Below are 21035 nucleotides of genomic sequence, written 5' to 3' on the forward strand. Positions count from 1 at the left end.
GGCCCGTATAGGTAGTGTTACATTTTGCAAAGTCTATCTCAACTATTTTTGCAAATAATTCCACTCAAGCCGGTGCTAGAGGCCGTTTCAAACTTGCATTGAGGTTATTCTTTTAGCTCCGTTTTGAACGCCTTACTTTGACTTTAAGATTATAGTGCGGTGACTGAAGGTAGATTTTTTTTAATTTAATCTCCCCACCGAACACACACCTATATAATATATAATTGGAAAGAGGAAATCGTGTACTATAATAATATGCCTGTCGTCAGGACTTGGTATGGTCACAAAAATTTTAAATTGAGGTCAAAGGTCATATGTGAAAATCTGTGAAAATTTGGGAGGGTTTCAATTTTGACATTTTTTTCTATTTCTAAACTCTACATAAATACAAACGATACTGTTTTGGCTTTATTAATGTTTGTTATTATACATAAACCTTAATCATTAAGATTTATTTTATCAAAAAAATCCTAAAACGACGTTCTATAAACAAAACTTCAAAAATTAGGTTTTCAACCTATAAAATGTTTAGAGCACTTTAACCTTTTGAAAAATTTCTATTTCAGGTAAAAATCACGTGTCATGCAGGACAATACTTTAAAATTATTTTTTAAACTATCATATTGGGTGAGATATCAATTTAAAGCAATATAACACTACAGTCAAATATGACCTCAAATTGAATTGCGGATACTTCAGGTTTTATTATAGACTATTCGTTGCTTTTGGTTTTTTTTCACAATTATTACTGCTTCCATATAGTATTATCTGTTGTTGCGTATTTTACTCTGGTTAATATCTATTACTTTATAAGTATTGTACCTATACCCCCCTCTTTTTTCCTTGCAACGTACCACAAACTTCAAAAGTATTCCATATAAAAAAAGAATATGTGATATGATAGCAAATGAGGTAACCCTCCAAATGAGACATAAACTACCAATACGTCCCGTACGGGCTTCAACAATGAGTAAAATTTATACCGCATAGTTTTCAATTCACGAAATGAATATTGTAAAACAAACGAAAAATCTCTCGACCTGATTAATGTACAAAATGAATAAGAAACAAACAAAAATAGTATATAGAAACATACGACAAACACTGCATTGCCTTCTCGTGACTTGAAACAAACACAAACAGAATGTGGCGGGGTTTGACTTTTTTAAGGGCACGCCAACACTCCCGAAACCCGGGGGCTGGGACCGTTTGTATCAGTTCAACAAGCTCTATACCTAATCAACTGTTATCTCCATCATCTTCATTTTCACCAACCGTCACAATACATGTTTTTAATATTTCTATACATTTCACTCATGGCCACAGGTATGCACACGAAAGGTACTGCTCAAAGCAAACACGTTATTTTGAGTTTTTCTTTACAAGTACAGACAAGGTATTGTAGGAAGTCCGAAGACATTTGTTCCCAAAGAAATACCAGCTTCAAACCACCCCTTTCAATTCATCCAAGATTAACAGAGATCTAAAATTGGGCTAAGATGACATCCATATGCTTGTCTGCAAAGATGATGGGGAAACATTATGCATGAGACGTACACACTATCTTGATTTCGCTCAGTTTCATAGTTGGCAACACATTAGATAGCGTCGCACTCTACTTTAAGAAGCATAAAATCCATTGACATTCAATATTTCAGCAAGGTGTTTCGAACCAAATTCATGGTACATTTGTAAAGCCAATCCCAAATGAAAAGGAGTAAAAAGTTTAAAAAAAAAAAAATGTCCACACAAACGGTTGACGGCAATTACGCAATTTCTGTGATGCCATTTCCTGAGAATAGTCTTGGCGAGGCAGTTTCATCGAGTTACCATAAAATGAATTGCAAAAAAGACGAAAGCATTGACTGAATTGAAGACGAAAGAGACAATTCTCCAGAAGTTGGGTATACTTCTGTAGAGTTTGTAGAGATGTCTTTTCTATTGTATACTTGCAGCGGAATGACATATATGTCCGTTATTTGTGTCTTTTACATTTGACATTAAAATTTTGAGTTCAGTTGTCAATTGGCTAGCAGCTGATATGGCATCTCAAATAGTTATTTTGCTACAAAATATTGTTATATTTGCCTTGAACTTGTTGAAGTTGTTTGACAACTAGATTTCTATAGAAATCAATGAGTTTAGACTGCATTTTACAAATAGAATATTTTAAATAAGAATCAGCTGGAAGAAAAGATCTACTACTAAGTAGTATATTTATCTAGTAACGGTGTCATGAGGAATGACCATTACATCGTTGTTAATAGCCAAATAAAATTAGTAAGAGCAGTATCGTGAACTGAGATATCTGCTTTTTTTCCGTTTTTAGCAAATAATTTGTAATGCAACCAAAATGACAGAGTGCTTGGAAGTTTAAAAGATGGACGGGAAATAATTTCAACTTTAACTTTATCCTACACGGTTAAAACGTTCCTAATACGCTCATATGATTCAAACTTGAGTAGTTTTTGATCTTTCTAAAATGTTTTGTTGCAACAAAATATACAAGCGCTCCAGTTGAACGACTGCATTCTAGAGCGCGTACACATACCCGAAACTGAGGGACAACAGTCCGATAATTGTATGTCGTCATTAAATATCAGATTAGAAGCTTCCCCGCTCTAAAAGGGGGAACAAATATGTTTACTTGTGTAACTTTTGTAGCATGAACAATGATACGGACTTCTGTAAATTAACAGCTTTCGCATGAAACATCTTGATGTTCACCTCATTTAATCTTTTATTCAATACAGATACACAAATCAACTTTCCTATACTGGTAAATTGACTCAAAATTTCACTCCATTTTTTCTTACTTGTATATTAAGCACTGCATAAAATTTAAGAACTTTTGTCTTTTCTTTGGATTTAATGGAGCAAGTTGCAACGGACTTGACATATCACGGAATATTTACTAAAACTATCCGTCAATTATTTTGATTTTACAATAAGACTTTCTGACAAAGTATATTTAATGTTTTATAACAAAAAAACATAGAATATAAACACATACAAACAAAGAATGTAGCATATATCAGTGCACATATGTGTATATAATAGCGAAAAGGTAGTAATATCATATATCAGTTGAGAGCAAATTATTGACTAATACACAACATGTGACGGAAGGCAAGTGATTAAGTTCCGTGTTGAAATTGAAGTTTTTTATTCCATTCTTTTTCCATTGATTTCTTAAGGTTTTTTTCATATTTTGGTTCCGAAATTTTTATCACTGATTAGTTTTATGAAATACTATATGCTAAAAATATTATGGAATAACTTGTATTACTACTATGAAGAAGAAACTAAAGTTTGTGTCTGAATTTGCATTTAAAATTACCTCAATTTTTAACAGTCTAAACTTAGCAAATTTGATAGATTATAAGAAAATGAAAAACTAAATAGAATATTTCGATATATGAAAATAGCTTCAGGAAAACCTATTTCAGTTAAATGTAAGCAAACATACACAATTTTTCATTTTGAAAAAGGGGGGTTGAAACTTTCCAATATACTACTAGTTATTAAAACGACTTTTTAGAAAAAATGTGACCGTACGAAATTCTGACGACAGAGCAAAAACTAAAGAAGACATATTTGTCTTTACGTTAAGACCATTTTTAGGCGTGTTTTATTTGGTGAGATTAAACTCGCGATCTAGACGACTTTTTACACTTCTGTCACCGCACTATTAAGAGTAATAAAAGCGCTGTTTCTTTTCTTTTTGTGTAGTTTTTTTTATATCCTGTGCAAGTACTGCTTTTTTGTCATGGATGAATTCCCCATATCTTTTGTATTTCTGTAAAGCAGGCTTGTTTGATATTCATTTATAATGTTACCGATGACCTTTAACATAAAAACTTAACATAATAGATTGATACGTCTGAAGCACTTAGTCTACCTTCAAGTAAGACTGCATATGAAAATATGAGGGCTCCATTAGTAAAATAACTAGCCATCTCAGGTTTTCGTTTTTCAAATGAAGATAAACGTTCTGCTTCGTGTCATTTCTAAGATTCTCTTCTTGCCGTACAATCTTGAAAAAAGCCGGGCGTCCTTTCGGCTGTATGTGAGATGTACAAGTATGCAGCCACGTCCATTTAGAAACGGGATGTTAACTCCGATGCCTCTTTTGAAATACTCTGTTCACAATAAGAATCCTTGCAAAACACCTTTGAGAGATCTATAGGTGCCTTGATGCAGGCAAAAATATTCCCCTTTCTAATTTACCTTCATTTTACAGTGACAGTACCAATTTTACCGACCTTTATCTAGGACGGCCACAGAACCTACCATTTATATTTATTTTGTCTAGTTCTGAACATGCATGGAGTATTTGACACTGGACGTTCAGCAACCAACAAACAATCAATCAATCAATATGATGCCTGACTTGTTTAATGAAACCGATTACTGGTTTAAAAATCTAGTTTCTCCTTGTATATGAAATTTAATTCTGAATCAGATAACAATGTATAGTTAAGTAAGCACTTGTTGTAATTGACTCGTTTGGCACTTTTAACACGGGGATTGAAATAACTAGGTTGAGTCCTATATTTAGTAATAATTAGTAAAGCCTAAATAAAAATAGCTTTAGGTACTAGGTACTGTTTGATGATTAACCGTTTTTCAGTACTTTAATCGTTTGTTCTCGAATATCATTATTTGTAACTTATTTCACTTATAACAGAATGATTTTCTAAAAAAAAAATTGAAATATAAAACAAACAACTGTAACTTATATGTATCCTTGTCTTTCAAATATTCGATTGCGAGAGTTCCTCAATACAAATAACACAGAAGATAGCTTCGGATGCAAACAAGTTTATGAAATATTTTTTAAGGATTTTTTTAATTCATGAAAAACTTGCAAAAGGACCATACTACCACCTCATACTCGCCTAAAAATTTACTGCATTATAGAAACAAACGCGTGACCTATATCTGTTTTATCATTGGTTTGCGGGATGAGTCAATACGCAGCCACGTCTTAGTGCCCAGATTGTATTATATAGATATGGATATAAAGTACTAAATGGGGGCAATGGTATTTTTAACAATTATCTCCTTAAAAGGCGCTTTTAATAAACTAATTATGGAAAACTGATGTTGTCTAATTGAAGCTCGATATCTATTTGCGATTTCACCGCACTCAAATATATATGGTCCAATGGCTTTTCTTGGTGAATTTTGGTTTTTTTCACGATACCTGACGATTTCGCAGAAAAATTTCCATAATTTTGAGCAACATAAAAAAAATATTTCCGGCCCTTCATACTGTACATTTAAGGAAAAATTTGTGCTTGCATGAACCTTCATTCATAATGCTTTCCAGAAGAAAAATATATAAAAGATATAACAACCAATCACAGAGAGCCATCTATGTTTATCTCTATGTCATGTTCCCTTCATAAAATTGCTGCGCCCATGTAATTTTATTTGGTACATTGTAACCATATAGGAAGATGTAGGATGAGTGCCAATGAGACAACTCTCCATCCAAATAACAATTTATAAAAGTAAATCATTATAGGTCAAAATGTACGGCCTTCAACACGGAGCATTGGCTCACACCGAACAACAAGCTATAAAGGGCCCCAAAATTACTTGTGTAAAACCATTCAAATCCATGTCTATGTACGATTTTGCAAAGCTAGGAAATATAACACAAGTATAAGTTGCATGGCAAAATACTTGATCTTTCCGATATTGAACAATTTCCTATAGATTAAAAACCTAGCCCTTCACCCATGCCGACTCCCTTTGTAGATTTACTTGTAATTCATTTCCGTCTTAAATATGCATAAGCGATTTACAAGTGGACAATATCATACAACTTTTGGATCAACATGGTCCAATATAAGATCAGAACCGCATTAGCAAACAGCCAGTTTGTGATTTTTTTAAACAAAAGAATAGTCATAAAATTTATTTTATGAAGGCATTATGATAGATAATTAAATAAATACAAGTATGGCGTTGAAGTTTCTAGGTTTTGTCTTCAAACTTTATGTCATACGGATAAATTAAGAGATTCCAAAATATACGCTACACTCATTGTATGTTAAAATGTCGTTTGGCTTTTTATTACATGAATAATGTTTATGGGCTTTGCTCATCATTGAAAGCTGAACAGTGACCTATAGCTGCCAATATCTATGTAATTTGGTCCTTTGGGGGAGTGGTCTCATTAACAATATTATTGCATAGTAATATAATAATTTCCACAGAAAGTAACCAAAAGTTAGCGTGCAATAAATTCTGATATTGCACTAGTGCAATAAATCTTGACGTCATCAACGACAACCATTGTTTTCTTTCAAATATTATATTGCTATACAATAAAAGGGTAATTGCATGAATATTGGGGAATATTCATGCAATGACCCTATAATACAACATCTTCATTTTTGTATCATCCATGAAATTAACAATATTCAAAGTCCAAATACAGTATGACAGGTGTGTATCAGACAGATATTTAGAGAATAACTGAAAAAGAGGTTTTCACATCTTCAGTATAAAATCTATACAATGAGCATGCCAAGTTTATCTAGTGCTATAGCGTGGTTGTTCGTCCTCATGCTCTTGGGTAGCTGATGGATTGCTTGATTTATAATTATTTTCCAGTGGGAAATACATTGTACGTCATGCATATTCCAGACGAGGACACTACAAATAAAACATTAAAAACAACTGCATTTGTATGCACATGAGCCTGTTCAGTGGTTGTCGTTTGTTGATGTTGTCAATAAGTGTTTCTCGTTTCTCATCTTTTATATAGATTAGAACGTTTGGTTTTCCTGTTTGAACTATTTCACAATGTCATTTTGGGGACTTTAATGCTTACTGTACGGTGTATATTAAGGTTTTTGAGGCCGTATTCTGACCTTTATGTATATATAGTTGTTTATACTTTATACAAATTGTGACTTGAATGGAGAGTTGTCTCCTTGGCACGCATTCCTTATCGTATTATTTCTAACTAGTACCGGCAATTGATAGGTTCTGAAGGTCTACCAAACATAAAGCAATTAAGGGAAGTTTGGAATTTCGTTTAAAAAAAACGTGTTTACAATGTATGTCTGATAAGGGCAGACATTTTGGCCTACAGCAGGACACCTTTCAACTGTCATAAAAGTTTCTGTAAGGATTCTCTAATTAACGCATAGAGAGCGTGCAACCCTCTTGACACGAGCCATGGCTAATTCACCGTACTCATTCCAACCGTATGTGGCTGCGTATTTGTACGGCCAACATTCATTTGTTGTGTTCTTTAAAGGTGTACTGTTCTTCTATTTTATGATAGTAATGTTTTTTTCTGCTCTAACTATAAAAAGAAACCCAGGTCTATATGTATATTTGTATGTGAAACATTGAATTTTCATGTAGTTGTTTTCTCGGGTTTTTTTTGAAAATCTAGCTTAACAAAACTTGAATCGAGGGTGTGTGACCTTCTAAATTTTACTAATGGTAAACACAAGGACAATACCACAGTTTGTTTTCTACGTCATTAACAAGTTGTTGTTTCCGCTCGTGTATCTACTTGTTTTCCTGGCGCGGTTAAATTTGTTGTCATCTTACACCAATCATCAAGATATAAGCAAGAGTTGATCAGAACCGATGATTACACGATGTCATTCTCCATCTTAATTCTATAAACTGAAAAGATGCATAGTGAGGTTGTATAATTAAGGCTCAACATGATAACGAATGTAAGGTGTTCATGTTGGCTTAACAGATTTCTGTCTCGAGTTTATGGATTTGCTTTGGAAGTAGGATTAAAAACATTGATTTAAGTTGTTGAACTGCATTTATTGTATCATTGTAGCAAAAAATGGGGGGAGGGGAATGAAATACAATTTACCGTTCGTATCTCGGCTGCGGGATACGTGCTTTCTTCTTTTTTCCTTTATTTTAAGCCTGTTCGTGAGCTTGCTTGAAAGTGTGGTGAATGATTTTGGTTAGTACGCGGGTATGATATGAGCTGATTGAAAGTTTTTGGTTTATTTTCGAAGCTGCAAATATTCTTAAATTATTAGTGTGTATTGCCTCTGTGATGTTGATTATTGCAGAGATAATAATAACGATTTTTCAAATTAAGCAATTCTAAATATGTATTCTTTAAAAAATAATTTTAATCAATATCAATATTGTTCCGGTCATGAGTTTCGAAATATGTCCCTTATAAATATTCCGACCATCCAATGACCGGAGAGCAAAACCTATTATGAATTCATTTTTTTTTTCTGATTGTATTGTTTTGTCTTTGTGTTAGAAAGGTAAGATAACCAGGGCTGTTTTCTTGTGGTTTTTGGTTCTGTTTATACATAAAATTTATTCTGCCATATAAATACGAATATGAGGAGATTTCAGATATACGTTCATGCGACAACAACCAATTTGAAGTTATTTTCCTCAATTCGTGCAGTTCCTTTTTTTAATGATATTTTCCATTGATTTATTTCCTTCTGATATACCGTATTTCCCCTTTTGTCCACACCTCTTAAAGCAATCTATATAAAATCCATCTTACTTTTTAAGTTTATTGTTTCTGGAGTTTGATAAGACATGCACAATATAACTTATTTTACATAACATCAAAAGTAATGAAGATAATGTTTTACAGGAAACAATTTCTTAACATTAACTTGTCGTTCAATGTCAATAGTCAAAAGAAACCTTCAAAGTACCGGATATACCAAGTGTCATTTATAATGATGTTTGTTTCTTCGCCGGAAGTACCTGATTGCGCATGTGATGCATGTCGCACGCGATATTGTATGATTCCAAATGATGATTTTCTAGGAACATAAAATTGTTTCTTTTTTTCGAAACAGAAATCTGTCCAGCTTCCGTTATAATTGTATTTAATGCATGAAGGATTTAACAAGAAGTAATTTTAGTTATGATTAAACGATGGTTTGAGATAAATACAAAATTAGATACTTCCCTCTTTGTTCATTGAATACATGTAGTATATGGAAACATTAAAATAAAAAGTGTTATAAACAAAACAAAGAAGGCACTAGTTAGCATGTCGTTTGTGTCAACATATAATAATTATGTAAACATTACCATGTCTTGGAGGCAAATTCTTTATTGTCTTTTTGAATACGTATCAGAAACACCCAGTGAAACCAGTGTTGATAGGCGTGTTACGTTTCAAAATTGCGCAGTCATATATAACGACTATGATTCAGAATGGAGGCCAATACTTTATGCACAGAGAACCAATTTCGGTCATCAAAAACGAACCCTTGAAGCAATTTAATTAGGGTTCTGTAGGTTCATGTCTGCTGCTCTCCGATATCCTTTTTTTCTGTAAGGTATTTTAAATGCCATGCTATTTAACTGCAGTATCTACTTTTTTATGTGTCCCTAGTCAGAAACATTGTGAAGTATTTGTCTCTTAATATTTTTCGTTTTTTGTCAAATTATGTGTTGCTTTTCAAACCATTTACCTAGTATGAACTTGAGTGTTTTATTATGAAAGTATATTTAAAAAAAACACTTAGTTCATAAACAGAGTTATATTCCTCAGCCATTGTCGACTTAATAAAATGCCTGTACCAACTCAGAAATATGACAGTTGTTGTTCATTCGTATGATGAGTTTGAGCTTTTGATTGCTTTTTTAGTAAGAGACTTTCCTTTATGAATTTTTCTCGAAGTTAAATGTTTTTGTGATTTTACTTTTCCTGACAAATACTGATCGAGCCAACAAAGTTGTACCGATTATCAGGTTATCTGCATGTTGATATCGTAAAATATCAGCTGCGAGACATAATATGAAGCTTTTTGTCGAGTGAGCGTAGCGAACGAGATCAAAAAGCCTTCATATAATGTCAAGCAGTTGATATTTTACAATATCAATATGCAGATAATCTGATAATCGATTTATCGGGCTATATTTGCGTGTTTCGGAAGTGTTTTCTTTGTTTCGCCAGCACAAACATATGACTTGATAAGTTCGGGTCAAAGTTATTAACGTCGGTTCAAACATTATGACGTCGCTGATATGTCCGGGTCAAAGTTATTAAGGCCGGGTCAACGTATTTGACGTCACAAAGACATGATACAGAATAATATTAAGAGCTGAACAGAGTGATATAGACAGAGGGACGACCGATAAATGTAGATATACAACTGAAATCGATATTTCAAAAGTGTAACGATAACCAATACTTGTCTGTGTCTCAACTTACGGGGCGCCGAATGGGACTCTTGTGGTTTTGTACTCAAAATTCAATTTTGTACGGACAAAAGTGACTTTTGTTCAACAAAAATGAGTTCAGTTTAACAAAATTTGTATCATACTACAAATTTGAAATTTTGTCATACAAAATTATCTATCAGCGGACAAAAGTAACTTTTGTCATGACAAAATTCATTTTTGTTACACAGACTTGACTTTTGTTACCTAATTTGAAAATTGAGCGACAAAAGTCAATTTTGTATTTAAATTAGTTTAGTTTGGTTTCTGTGAACTAATTTGCATACAAAATCGACTTTTGTTACACAAAATTGACTTTTGTTACACAAAAATTACTTTTGTTACACAAAAATTACTTTTGTTACACAAAAATTACTTTTGTTACACAAAATTGACTTTTGTTACACAAAATTGACTTTTGTTACACAAAATTGACTTTTGTGAGACAAAATTGACAAAATTGACTTTTGTCTCAACAAAATTGACTTTTGTCTCAACAAAATTGACTTTTGTCTCAACAAAATTGACAAAATTGAATTTTGTCTCAACAAAATTGACAAAATTGAATTTTGTCTCAACAAAATTAACAAAATTGAATTTTGTCTCAACAAAATTGACAAAATTGAATTTTGTCTCAACAAAATTAACAAAATTGAATTTTGTCTCAACAAAATTGATTTTTGTCTCACGAAAGTCAATTTTGTCTCATAAAAGTCAATTTTGTTGTTACAAAATTGAATTTTGTCATCACAAAAATGAATTTTGTCGTCACAAAATTGACTTTTGTCTCAACAAAATTGACAAAATTGACTTTTGTCTCAACAAAATTGACAAAATTGACTTTTGTCTCAACAAAATTAACAAAATTGACTTTTGTCTCAACAAAATTTACAAAATTGACTTTTGTCTCAACAAAATTAACAAAATTGACTTTTGTCTCAACAAAAATGACAAAATTGAATTTTGTCTCAACAAAAATGACAAAATTGAATTTTGTCTCACAAAAGTCAATTTTGTCTCACGAAAGTCAATTTTGTCTCACAAAAGTTAATTTTGTTTCACAAAAGTCAATTTTGTCTCACAAAATTGAATCTTACCGTACACAATTGACTTTTGTGATTTAATTTCCATATCAGGTAACAAAAGTCAATTTTGTATGCAAATATGTTTATATTTGCATACCTTTAAGACAAAATTGACTTTTGTCATGGCAAATATGAATTTTGTCTACAAAAATGAATTTTGTCATGACAGAAATGAATTTTGTCATCACAAAATTGAAGTTCTCACAAAACAAGTCTGTAGCACATAGTTTTGTAAGACAAAAATGATTTTGTTATGACAGAATTGAATTTTGTACAAAACCACAAGAGTCCCATTCGGCGCCCCGTACAACTAACGTCCGACATGTTTTTTTCAGTCTTATATCTTTAGAATAAAGTCATTAAATCTTTAATGCTACCAACTGTTTCCTTTTCCGGTGTAATACATTTTTACTGAGTATAGATATGGACGGTAGAGTTTTTGATAGAAGCAGACGCCTACCCTGTCGACGAACCCATTGTGTTTCTTTCGTTTCCCTCTGATATTTTTACTTTTATCTGAATCTGTTTTAAGGATTGAACGTTGTAAGCACTCATTATAGTTGATGTGTTTCCCGCGGTTTTAGTTTGTAACCCGGATTTGTTTTCTCGCAATCGATTTATGTCTTTTGAACAGCGGTATACTACTGCTGCTTCTTGATTTTATATGACTATATTTGAAAGGTCAGTTCATAAAATCACTTGACTATAACAGACATTTAACCTCATTTGGACGGAAATGGATCAATATAAAAGTAAAGAATGAGGTTGTTAAATTTGATATAGGATTTTTGTGCTTCTTTGTTACATATTTGTTTGTTTTAATAGTGATTAGGATATTACACAATGTTGACTGCTGTGCCCTTTTTTTACATGTTTACCTATTACTAGATATAGGAAGATATGGTGTGAGTGCAATGAGACAACTCTCCATCCAATTAACAATTTAAGAATAAGTAAACCATTATAGGTCAATGTACGGCCTTCAACACGGAGCCTTGGATCACACCGAACAACAAGCTATAAAGGGCCCCAAAATTACTAGTGTAAAACCATTCAAACGGGAAAAACAACAGTCTAATCTATATAAAAAAACGAGAACCGAGAAACACGTATATATTACATTAACAAACGACAACTACTGTACCTCAGATTCCTGATTTAGGACAGGTGCAAACTGCAGCGGAATTAAACGTTTTAATGGATCCAAACCTTCTCCCTTTTTCTGAAACAATAGCATAACATAACCTATTACGTCTGTTTGATTTGTTCATGCATCGTTGTCAATATAATGAAATTTGATGCGTATGTCATAGTGACAGGATTGGCTAGCTATAAAACCAGTTTCAATCCATCATTTTCTACATAGAAAATGCCTGTACCAAGTGTTTGAATTTTCCTCGGGGTTCGGTATGTTTGTGATTTTACTTTTTGATATACTGTGGATTCATTCATTTTCGTGGATACCAATTTTCGTGGATTGCTTAAAACTTCTTGTCTTTTCGTGGATATTTGATTTCGTGGTTTTGCCAAAGTCTGCACATATCCTAATACAAAACTTGTTATTCGTTGAACATTTAAATTCGTGGTTCACCTGTTCCCACGGAACAACGAAAATTGGTATCCAACGAATAATAATGAATTAACAGTACTACGTTGATGTTTAGCGAAGCAACGTCATCGCTGTTTTAGAGTTTGGTTTCAGATAGTAGACTGTGGCTCTTTATAGCTTGTTGTTCGGTGTGAGCCAAGGTGTTGAAGGCCGTACATTGACCTATAATGGTTTATTTTTTGAAATTGTTATTTGAATGAAGAGTTGTCTCATTGGCATTCACACTACATCTTATTATATCTATTTACATTAAAGGTCAGTTTATACATTCACTTAAGTTATATAACTATAAGAACCTCATTCGGACGGACACTAGCAGATGCATTTAAAAAGATGTACTGGGCACATTAATCCCAGTATAATATCATCCAAACATTAAATGTATTCAGAGTTTTCAGTATGCAGTGGCGGATCCAGAGGGGGGTTCCGGGGGTGCACACCCCCTCTTTATTTTTGCCGATCAATGCATTTGTATCGGGACATATGTTTTGCACCCCCCCCCCTTGCCCTGGGTTAGCACCCCCCCCTTTTCGAAAATTCCTGCATCCGCCCCTGGTATGGCACTAATAAATCATTGCTTCTTCGGTTTTGGAGGAAGCTTAAAGAACAAATGACAATAACAAATTAATCTTAAATTTAAAATTCTTTCAAAAAGTTTAAATGTAAATGTGCTTAAATGAACGTACCAATATTTTCAATATGACACTAGTTTGTTGTTTTCGATTTCATCAGAAAACATTTTGCGTTGTTTTGAAAATAATTCAAGTGTTAGTACGTCCTTTTTGTGCATATTGAAATTGTTTTAAAAATGAATTTGGATTTATAATTGTGAGGCATTCAATAGACAAACAAATCAAATGGCTCTGTAGAAAAACATAATATTGTGTCAATTATAACTGTTAAAATCCCATAACTCTTAAATGAGTGTGAAAGAGGGACGAAAGATACCAAAGGGACAGTCAAACTCATAAATTTGAAGATAAACCGACAACGCCTGCCTAAAAATGAAAAAGACAAACAGACAAACATAAGAACACATGACACAACAAAGAAAACTAAAGAATGATTGTGTCATATTGTATCATACAAATGATAATACCATACTATTGCAACTGAAGGACATTCGTTTATGAAAAATGTAAGAAAAAAAAATTATCTAAGGGAAAAGTCCGATAACTCTGAAATGATATCTGGTTTTTTTCAATGGATCGATGTAACACGGTAACAAATACCCACAATTATGCATATTTGTCAGTTTGTTTGATTTATTGCAATAATCAAGCAAAATGATTGAACACACATACATGTATGATGACGGCAGGCACATAAATAATTAATAATGCTTTGATTTTAGAAAATAACAGAAGGAGTCTCACAGTGGCATTACAAAGGGAAAAAAGCTAACAAGACAAACAAACAAGACACTAGAAACAAAAGAGTCAGAATTGCTGACTTTAATGAAACATTAATCTGTCAGTTAATCAATTCAAACAAATAATTTTAGTAACTCAACGCTTGAACGACAACGCAAATAATTTAAAAAGGGAGCCTTCTTCCGTCAGTGCTAATATTTAGGGAGAAATGGTTCTCAAGGCAAATTTGAGCTATCATACTAAATTTTGACAAACGGACGAAACGTAGAAAATAAAAAAATCCCAAAGCTGTGCAAATTCGTGTGGCTTTCGAATAAAACAATAAGAGGGACACTGTAATTGGAGATTGAATAAAATTGAGAATAAAAATGTGGAATGTGTCATAGAGGTAACAATCCGATCAAAGGAAACAAAACAGACGAAGTTTGAGAGCATTGAAAACTATGTTTCCAAATGTGACACTGAGGCCATCTATGTCTTTTGTTCCTCAGTAATACTTTAACATTATATTAGGAACAGAAGTTTTGCAGACTGATTGACCACAATTTGATTATAAAAGTACTTTCATCACAGTACTTCTTAATCATTTTATGAAAAGACATAAGGTAAATAAATTCTTTCTGGGTTATGATGATAGTGTTTGCATGCTGTCAAGTACAACATAGTTTAGTAGTTTTATATTTAACTTTGCTGTCAGTTGACAAACATGTCTTGATTATACATGTAGTAACAATTCAGGTATACTAATCCATTGCCACGAAAACAATAGAATCACTATATTAATTCTGTACGACTGAATTGAATAATTCTCAAAAGTTATGTACCGTTTTTACATTAAGAAGGATCAAATTGTAGTTGTGTTCTAATAATTTGGCAGTTTTTCAGAATGCTTTTAACTGTAGTTAGATCACTCAAAATTAGGTTAACTTCTTGTTGATAAGGTACACTTAATACATTTAAAAGAAAGAATGATCTTATTTAATCATTTTTTTTAAACCTAGTCATAGACATTATGTGTTTATAAGAATTATTTGGAATAATTGAAAACATGTATTATTATTGCTTTCAAAAAAAATTATCTCCTGCATCAACGTAAAACGGTGCTTTTACAGGTACGTATTTGTCAGTCCAACTTTTGGTGATTAATTTTCAAGTACTTTTGTTGTTTCATACATCATTCCTTTTTTGTATCATTAGATTTTTGAATTTTGGTTCCTCAATGCTCTTCAACTTTTTACTTGTTTGGCTCTCTAACTATTTTGATCTGAGCAACAATGATGAGTGTTATATAAACGAAACGCGCGTCTGACGTATCAAATTATAAGCATGGTACCTTTTATCACTTAATACATCTCTAGGTCGATGCAACTGCTCGTTTCGTCTCCGAGGGTATTACCAGCTCAGTAGTCAGTACTTCGGTGTTTACATGAATATCAATTATATGGCAATTTTTATAAATTAACTGTTTGCAAAAGTATGAATTATTAGAAATACTTTTTTATATTTTCATATACATTGTGTATCAGGCATCGATAACCGTAGCCATATTTGTGACAACGTGCGTCTAGCGTTTCAAATCAAAATCCTGGTACCTTTAATAACTATTTACTAGTTTTCTGTGTTAAAGAATTCGAAATACGAAAAATATTGTCATGGACTGCATTTTCCGTTAATTCTAAAGTAGGTTATTACATATGTATTTTCACATAGTTTTTATAACCTTGCAAAGTTTATAGTATACTTTAAGTTTAACTTCTGTTTATGTAATACAATCTGAGTTTAATATTCATGACTTGTTTTATAACAATGTGTGATCTTATATTATCAATAGGAATTCAGGTAATTAACGAATATACATATATAGTTCAATCTAAGTTATTCTTTTAATGGCCTGCAAGGTGGTATATTTAAAACCGTCACATTTAAAAATATTCTATTAATTATGACACCTTTCATAATTTATATTTTTAGAATAATATAGGATTTTTATTAAACCGAAACTACTCAGAATTCAACACAACATGGAGTTGTTACTGGTAGGTATAATATATATATGTACAATATGTATAATTATTCGTTTTGCTTTGTCTCCAATGTTGTGTTTTGTGTACCTTTTTTGTATTTTTCTTAGCCATGTCATTGTCAGTTTATTTTCGACTTATCATATTGAATGTTATTCTGATATATTTCGCCTCTTTTTTTACCTTGTCATTGAAATATTTCCATTTTTTTTTATTGACATATTTTTTATTATTCTATTTTAACCTGTATCCCACAATATTACAGCTCAAACTCTAATTTATTTTCTATGTTTTTCTTTTTTGCATTTATGTAATCAAGAATCAATTACATCAGGGAATTACTTCATTTTAATCTGCTAAAATCTTTATTCTACATCTGTCTAACATCGTGAGTGAAATATATTTGTTTTTGGTTTTTATTTCAGAAAATCCATCACAATTTAATAAGATTCACGAGGCTAAATTTGATCAATATTAAGGAAGTTTGTATCGATACTTTTATCATAGCCTTTCTCGACATCTTCCTAAGATTCAGTTACCAGTATTTGGGATGGCTTTCCTATTTGTTTCGACCACTAGGTAATGATAACTATTGTATATAATGATTTTACCAACACCCCCAATATGGTTGTATAGTGTAACTGTGTATTATGTATTTGTTCGCCATATAGTTTGGTTAAACGTGCATCAAATAGAAGCTGAAATAATGATAAAAAATTGCTAAAGAAATCGACCAAAAAACGTTTTCAACAGCATGTTACAAGTTACTTAAATCATATATGAAAAAGAGAAAAACATTAAACAAATGGTTTCATTTATGAACCTCAACTGGTCAAATCCAGGAAAAATGCCAAAACTATTAATGGCACACAAAACAGGACTTGTAGCAGTTATAATTTTTCGTGTACGAATTTTAATTAGCCAGTGCAATATGTTTTAAATTTGATAATGTCTATGTTTCATACTACTTGCGATGTGTTATTGCTAGCGGTAGAAGACAAAAATTTAGAAATGACGACTGACAACGGGTTCTGTGCATGATAGAGCTAGACACAAAGCCACAAGACAGTTTTTAGACAAATTTATAAGATTTCGTCGAGTAATTGTATTATTCTTAATTATTTTTATCATTTGCTATTTTATATTGTACAAGTTTTCGAAGTCAAATTCAAAGTAGTGTCGTTTAAATGTTTGTGTGGTTTTAAAAGCAAGGGAAGGAAGGATAAATAAATGTATTGACATCCAAATACCCAAAATCCAGATATAAGATCTTTTAATGTAACTGTATATTTGTTTATTGCTTCTTGGGACTCGATGTGATTAAGAGCATGCAATATTGTTATAAAATGTAAGACACCTGTCTATTTGTAAAAACTGTAGGCTTCTTTTGTTTGTATCGTTGGGTTGATATTGCATTGAAGTATCCTTGTTTTATCTATAACCGCTCGATGAAGCTGTTTGAGTAATGTTTCATATTGGCACTATTAAGTTATCTCGTTTGTTGTTAAGATAGTTCTCAACAAACCTCAATGTCAATTTCTAGATGTAAGTCATAAGGAGAATAGTTTGTTCCCTTTAGAATGCAAAGAGTGTGTTTCTTTAAGAATGCGGACAGTCAGTTGAAAAATTCATCAACAAAACGTTACAAAATATATGTTAATGTAAGCAGAAAGCATCTTGATAACGTCGCTTCCCAAGATTTTGATTTCGAATCGGAGCAGTTTTCCTATAATGTATGGTATGTCCATATATTATACAAGGTATTTTCCATAGTGATATACTGTTTGATATGAAAAGTTTTTATTAATTGTTTGGTTGAAATGGAAATATAATGTCTCCAAAATGAACTTAAAAAAGACCATATTTGTCCAGGAATTTATCTTTAATTGATGTCGTTTGAGTTTACTATGAGTTGCATAGTGAACTGTCAATTCATATTCTCCTGAAGTAACTTGAGGTATTAAACTTGCAATAGCAATCCAAAATTTAGCACTTCAACATGGTCAACTTACAGTAAATTAAAATTGATGTTTTCAAAATGTACGTTGTTCTGCATTTGCATCATGAAACTATTGCAACTGCACGTGAAAGAAAAACAAATCAATCCATCATTCATTGGCTGAACTCCATATACAAAATGAGATTGTTGTCTGGGACTGTCTGGTTGGTCGTAGATATATCTGTCATTGAAATAAGAGCGGTTTCTAGAATAATTTGATGTCTTTGTAGAAAAGTTTATCGTGAGTGTTCAAACTATATAGGTATAGGAAGATTATGATTTAAATGTATGATTTATTTAAATTTTATGACCTAACTGCTTTAACCAACTCGTGTGCAGAACTATGTGTCTACGTTAAGTTCATTGTCATATATAGTATGCTTTTCATTAACAATATACCAATTAGTTAATAAATCAGTTTTTCTTTTTATTTTATTTTCTAGGTTTATGTTGCTTAGCAATTTTGTTTTATCTACGAAGCCGTTATCGACAAAAAGTTATCAAGGTTTTGCTGATACTTACACATATAATATGCGCTTGGATTCTTGGAGAAAATACCACAGTTGGAAGAAATTATGTTTTCTACCATTTTTCACAGATGTGCACTGGTTTGATTGTTTGTTATATTTGTAACATAAATACACCACGTCGAGTTGGAGCTTATCTGTACTGCTGTCTCTTAGCTGGAGCGATTCTGCAGGATGAACCTAGCTGGCTTAATATCTCTGCTGTTACTTTGATTTCAGTTTTGTTGTTTATTATGTTGAAGAGTAATGAAAATATTTGGTTAATGGTCACTAATTTTTGTGAAGGCAATGTTCATGAAATTATAGATACACATTCTAAAAGAAGATTCTTTAAAGATCCTGCCTTTCAGGTATATTTTGTGTTAATGTTTATTGTGACATTGGTTTACAATTACTTTAATACTAACATATCAGAGATGGGGACTTGCAACGTCAAGTCAATTCTTTTGTCAACTCTTGGGATGTGTTGTTGTTCTATTTTATCAGCAAACGCGTTTGGTACATTTATGATTGAAATCTCAAAACGAGTTTTAAAGTTTTGCTACTTCACCGTCTCAGGTTTGCTTGATATAGAACCAGAAAATATTATAGGACTGTTTTATATCTCAGATTTATATATATTGTTGGCGGACATAGTTATATATGATATGGAACCTTTTGAACGAGGACAGCTAATTATAAGCAGGTTGCTATTAATAACGGCTATGTGTATTGGTCACTGTTTAATCATAATAGAGGCAACTTCTTCCAAAATTGAAATAATACAAGGCAATCTGTTGACATGCATGCGTATAATTTTTATTCATCTGGTATTTATTTTTGTACCTGTAATACTCATATATGTGATATTTGGTCAATATAGGATGGACAATTTAGGGATCTTTTTGACGACGTCATTTTTTGTAACACATTCGATTTGTGCAATGTTTCTACTGTGTCTTTTTATTCTATTCAAATACGATGCAGTTCGTCAAAATTTCTGGGACGGATTTGACGATTTGGTGTTTAATATTCGATTTTCTATGGGGATAGTTCTTATACTTATACAAATATGTACAATCGTGTACTCTCTGTGGACATTATTATTTGGTTTTTATAGATGGGTAGATTTGTTGATGATAATTGGGATTACTTACACAAATATATACACCAGTGCTATTAGATTACAACTTGTCATCAGCCATAAAAACAAGATCAGGCATTTTACCAGAAATTTGATTGACGCGACAAGAGATGAGCTTGTTGAACATGAGGACGCCTGCCCGATTTGTTTCCAGGAAATGGAAGAAGCAAAAGTTACACCATGTGCCCATTTATTCCATGAATCATGTCTTCAGAAATGGTTAAACACAAGACTTATTTGCCCAGTTTGTCAACTTCAGATACCCATATAAAACTTTCAAATCTTTTGTTAGTGACATACACGCTTCTATAGACACTTCTCATAATCGGGTTGTATTTTTAATTTTGTCAAATATTAACATTGTAATAAATGAAATATTGTCATATTTCTCATACTTGATGTTAATGAGATTACAAGTTCGTGTGAAGAAGTTGGTTTCGAACCAAATAGTGCGTGCGTCATGGACGAAAACTTCACCTTCAATTCATTTATCATTTAATATTACATGCAGTAACATATAGGATTTCAAGTTATGAGCCAAGTTAAGTTATGGTAAAAAAGTAGAAAACAACACGTTTAATAATTTCAAACGTCCGAAGTGCTTTTCTGGATTTACCTTCATCAGGAACGTCAAAGCCAAACATATGAAATCCAAAGAGTTATAAGTACCAAACCCGTTGAAGAGCTATATGACAAAAAAATACATAAAATATATAGCAAAATTCATCTTAAGACAATTTTGCCTGAGGGAGTTGAAACTTTAGTTTCTGAATAATTTCAAAAGTTATAAACGAATAATTTTATAAAAGTTTATTAAATCAAGTCGGTACCAAAGTGCTGAGCTTAAGTAGACAAAGTCTAGACAATTTGAAAATAAAACTGATATGACTATACATATTAACGAAATAGCATTGTTTTCATTATGTCATTTTCGCTTCATTCGTTCATGCGTTAAACCGCCCGTCATATTTTTTAATGGTTTATATTTTCATAAGTCGTTATTTCCCTATTAATGCATACAATTGGTATATTTAAGAAATATAAAAAAGGGTATTAGACATGTGACATGTCGTTTCTAATGTC

At 32.1% G+C, this 21035-nt stretch overlaps 1 protein-coding gene across 1 annotated transcript; it reads left to right on the plus strand.

The window, feature by feature from the left end:
- Positions 1-16272: 16272 nt before the first annotated feature.
- LOC134723668 (RING finger protein 145-like) lies at positions 16273-20275 on the plus strand. Its single transcript, XM_063587225.1, has 3 exons — positions 16273-16318; positions 16729-16882; positions 18746-20275. Exons 1-3 carry the CDS (start codon positions 16304-16306, stop codon positions 20221-20223), a joined length of 1647 nt encoding a protein of 548 aa, XP_063443295.1. The 5' UTR covers positions 16273-16303; the 3' UTR covers positions 20224-20275.
- Positions 20276-21035: the final 760 nt, after the last annotated feature.

This window comes from Mytilus trossulus, chromosome 6, assembly GCF_036588685.1.
Source record: "Mytilus trossulus isolate FHL-02 chromosome 6, PNRI_Mtr1.1.1.hap1, whole genome shotgun sequence".
In the NCBI taxonomy this organism is placed as follows: Eukaryota; Metazoa; Mollusca; class Bivalvia; order Mytilida; family Mytilidae; genus Mytilus; species Mytilus trossulus.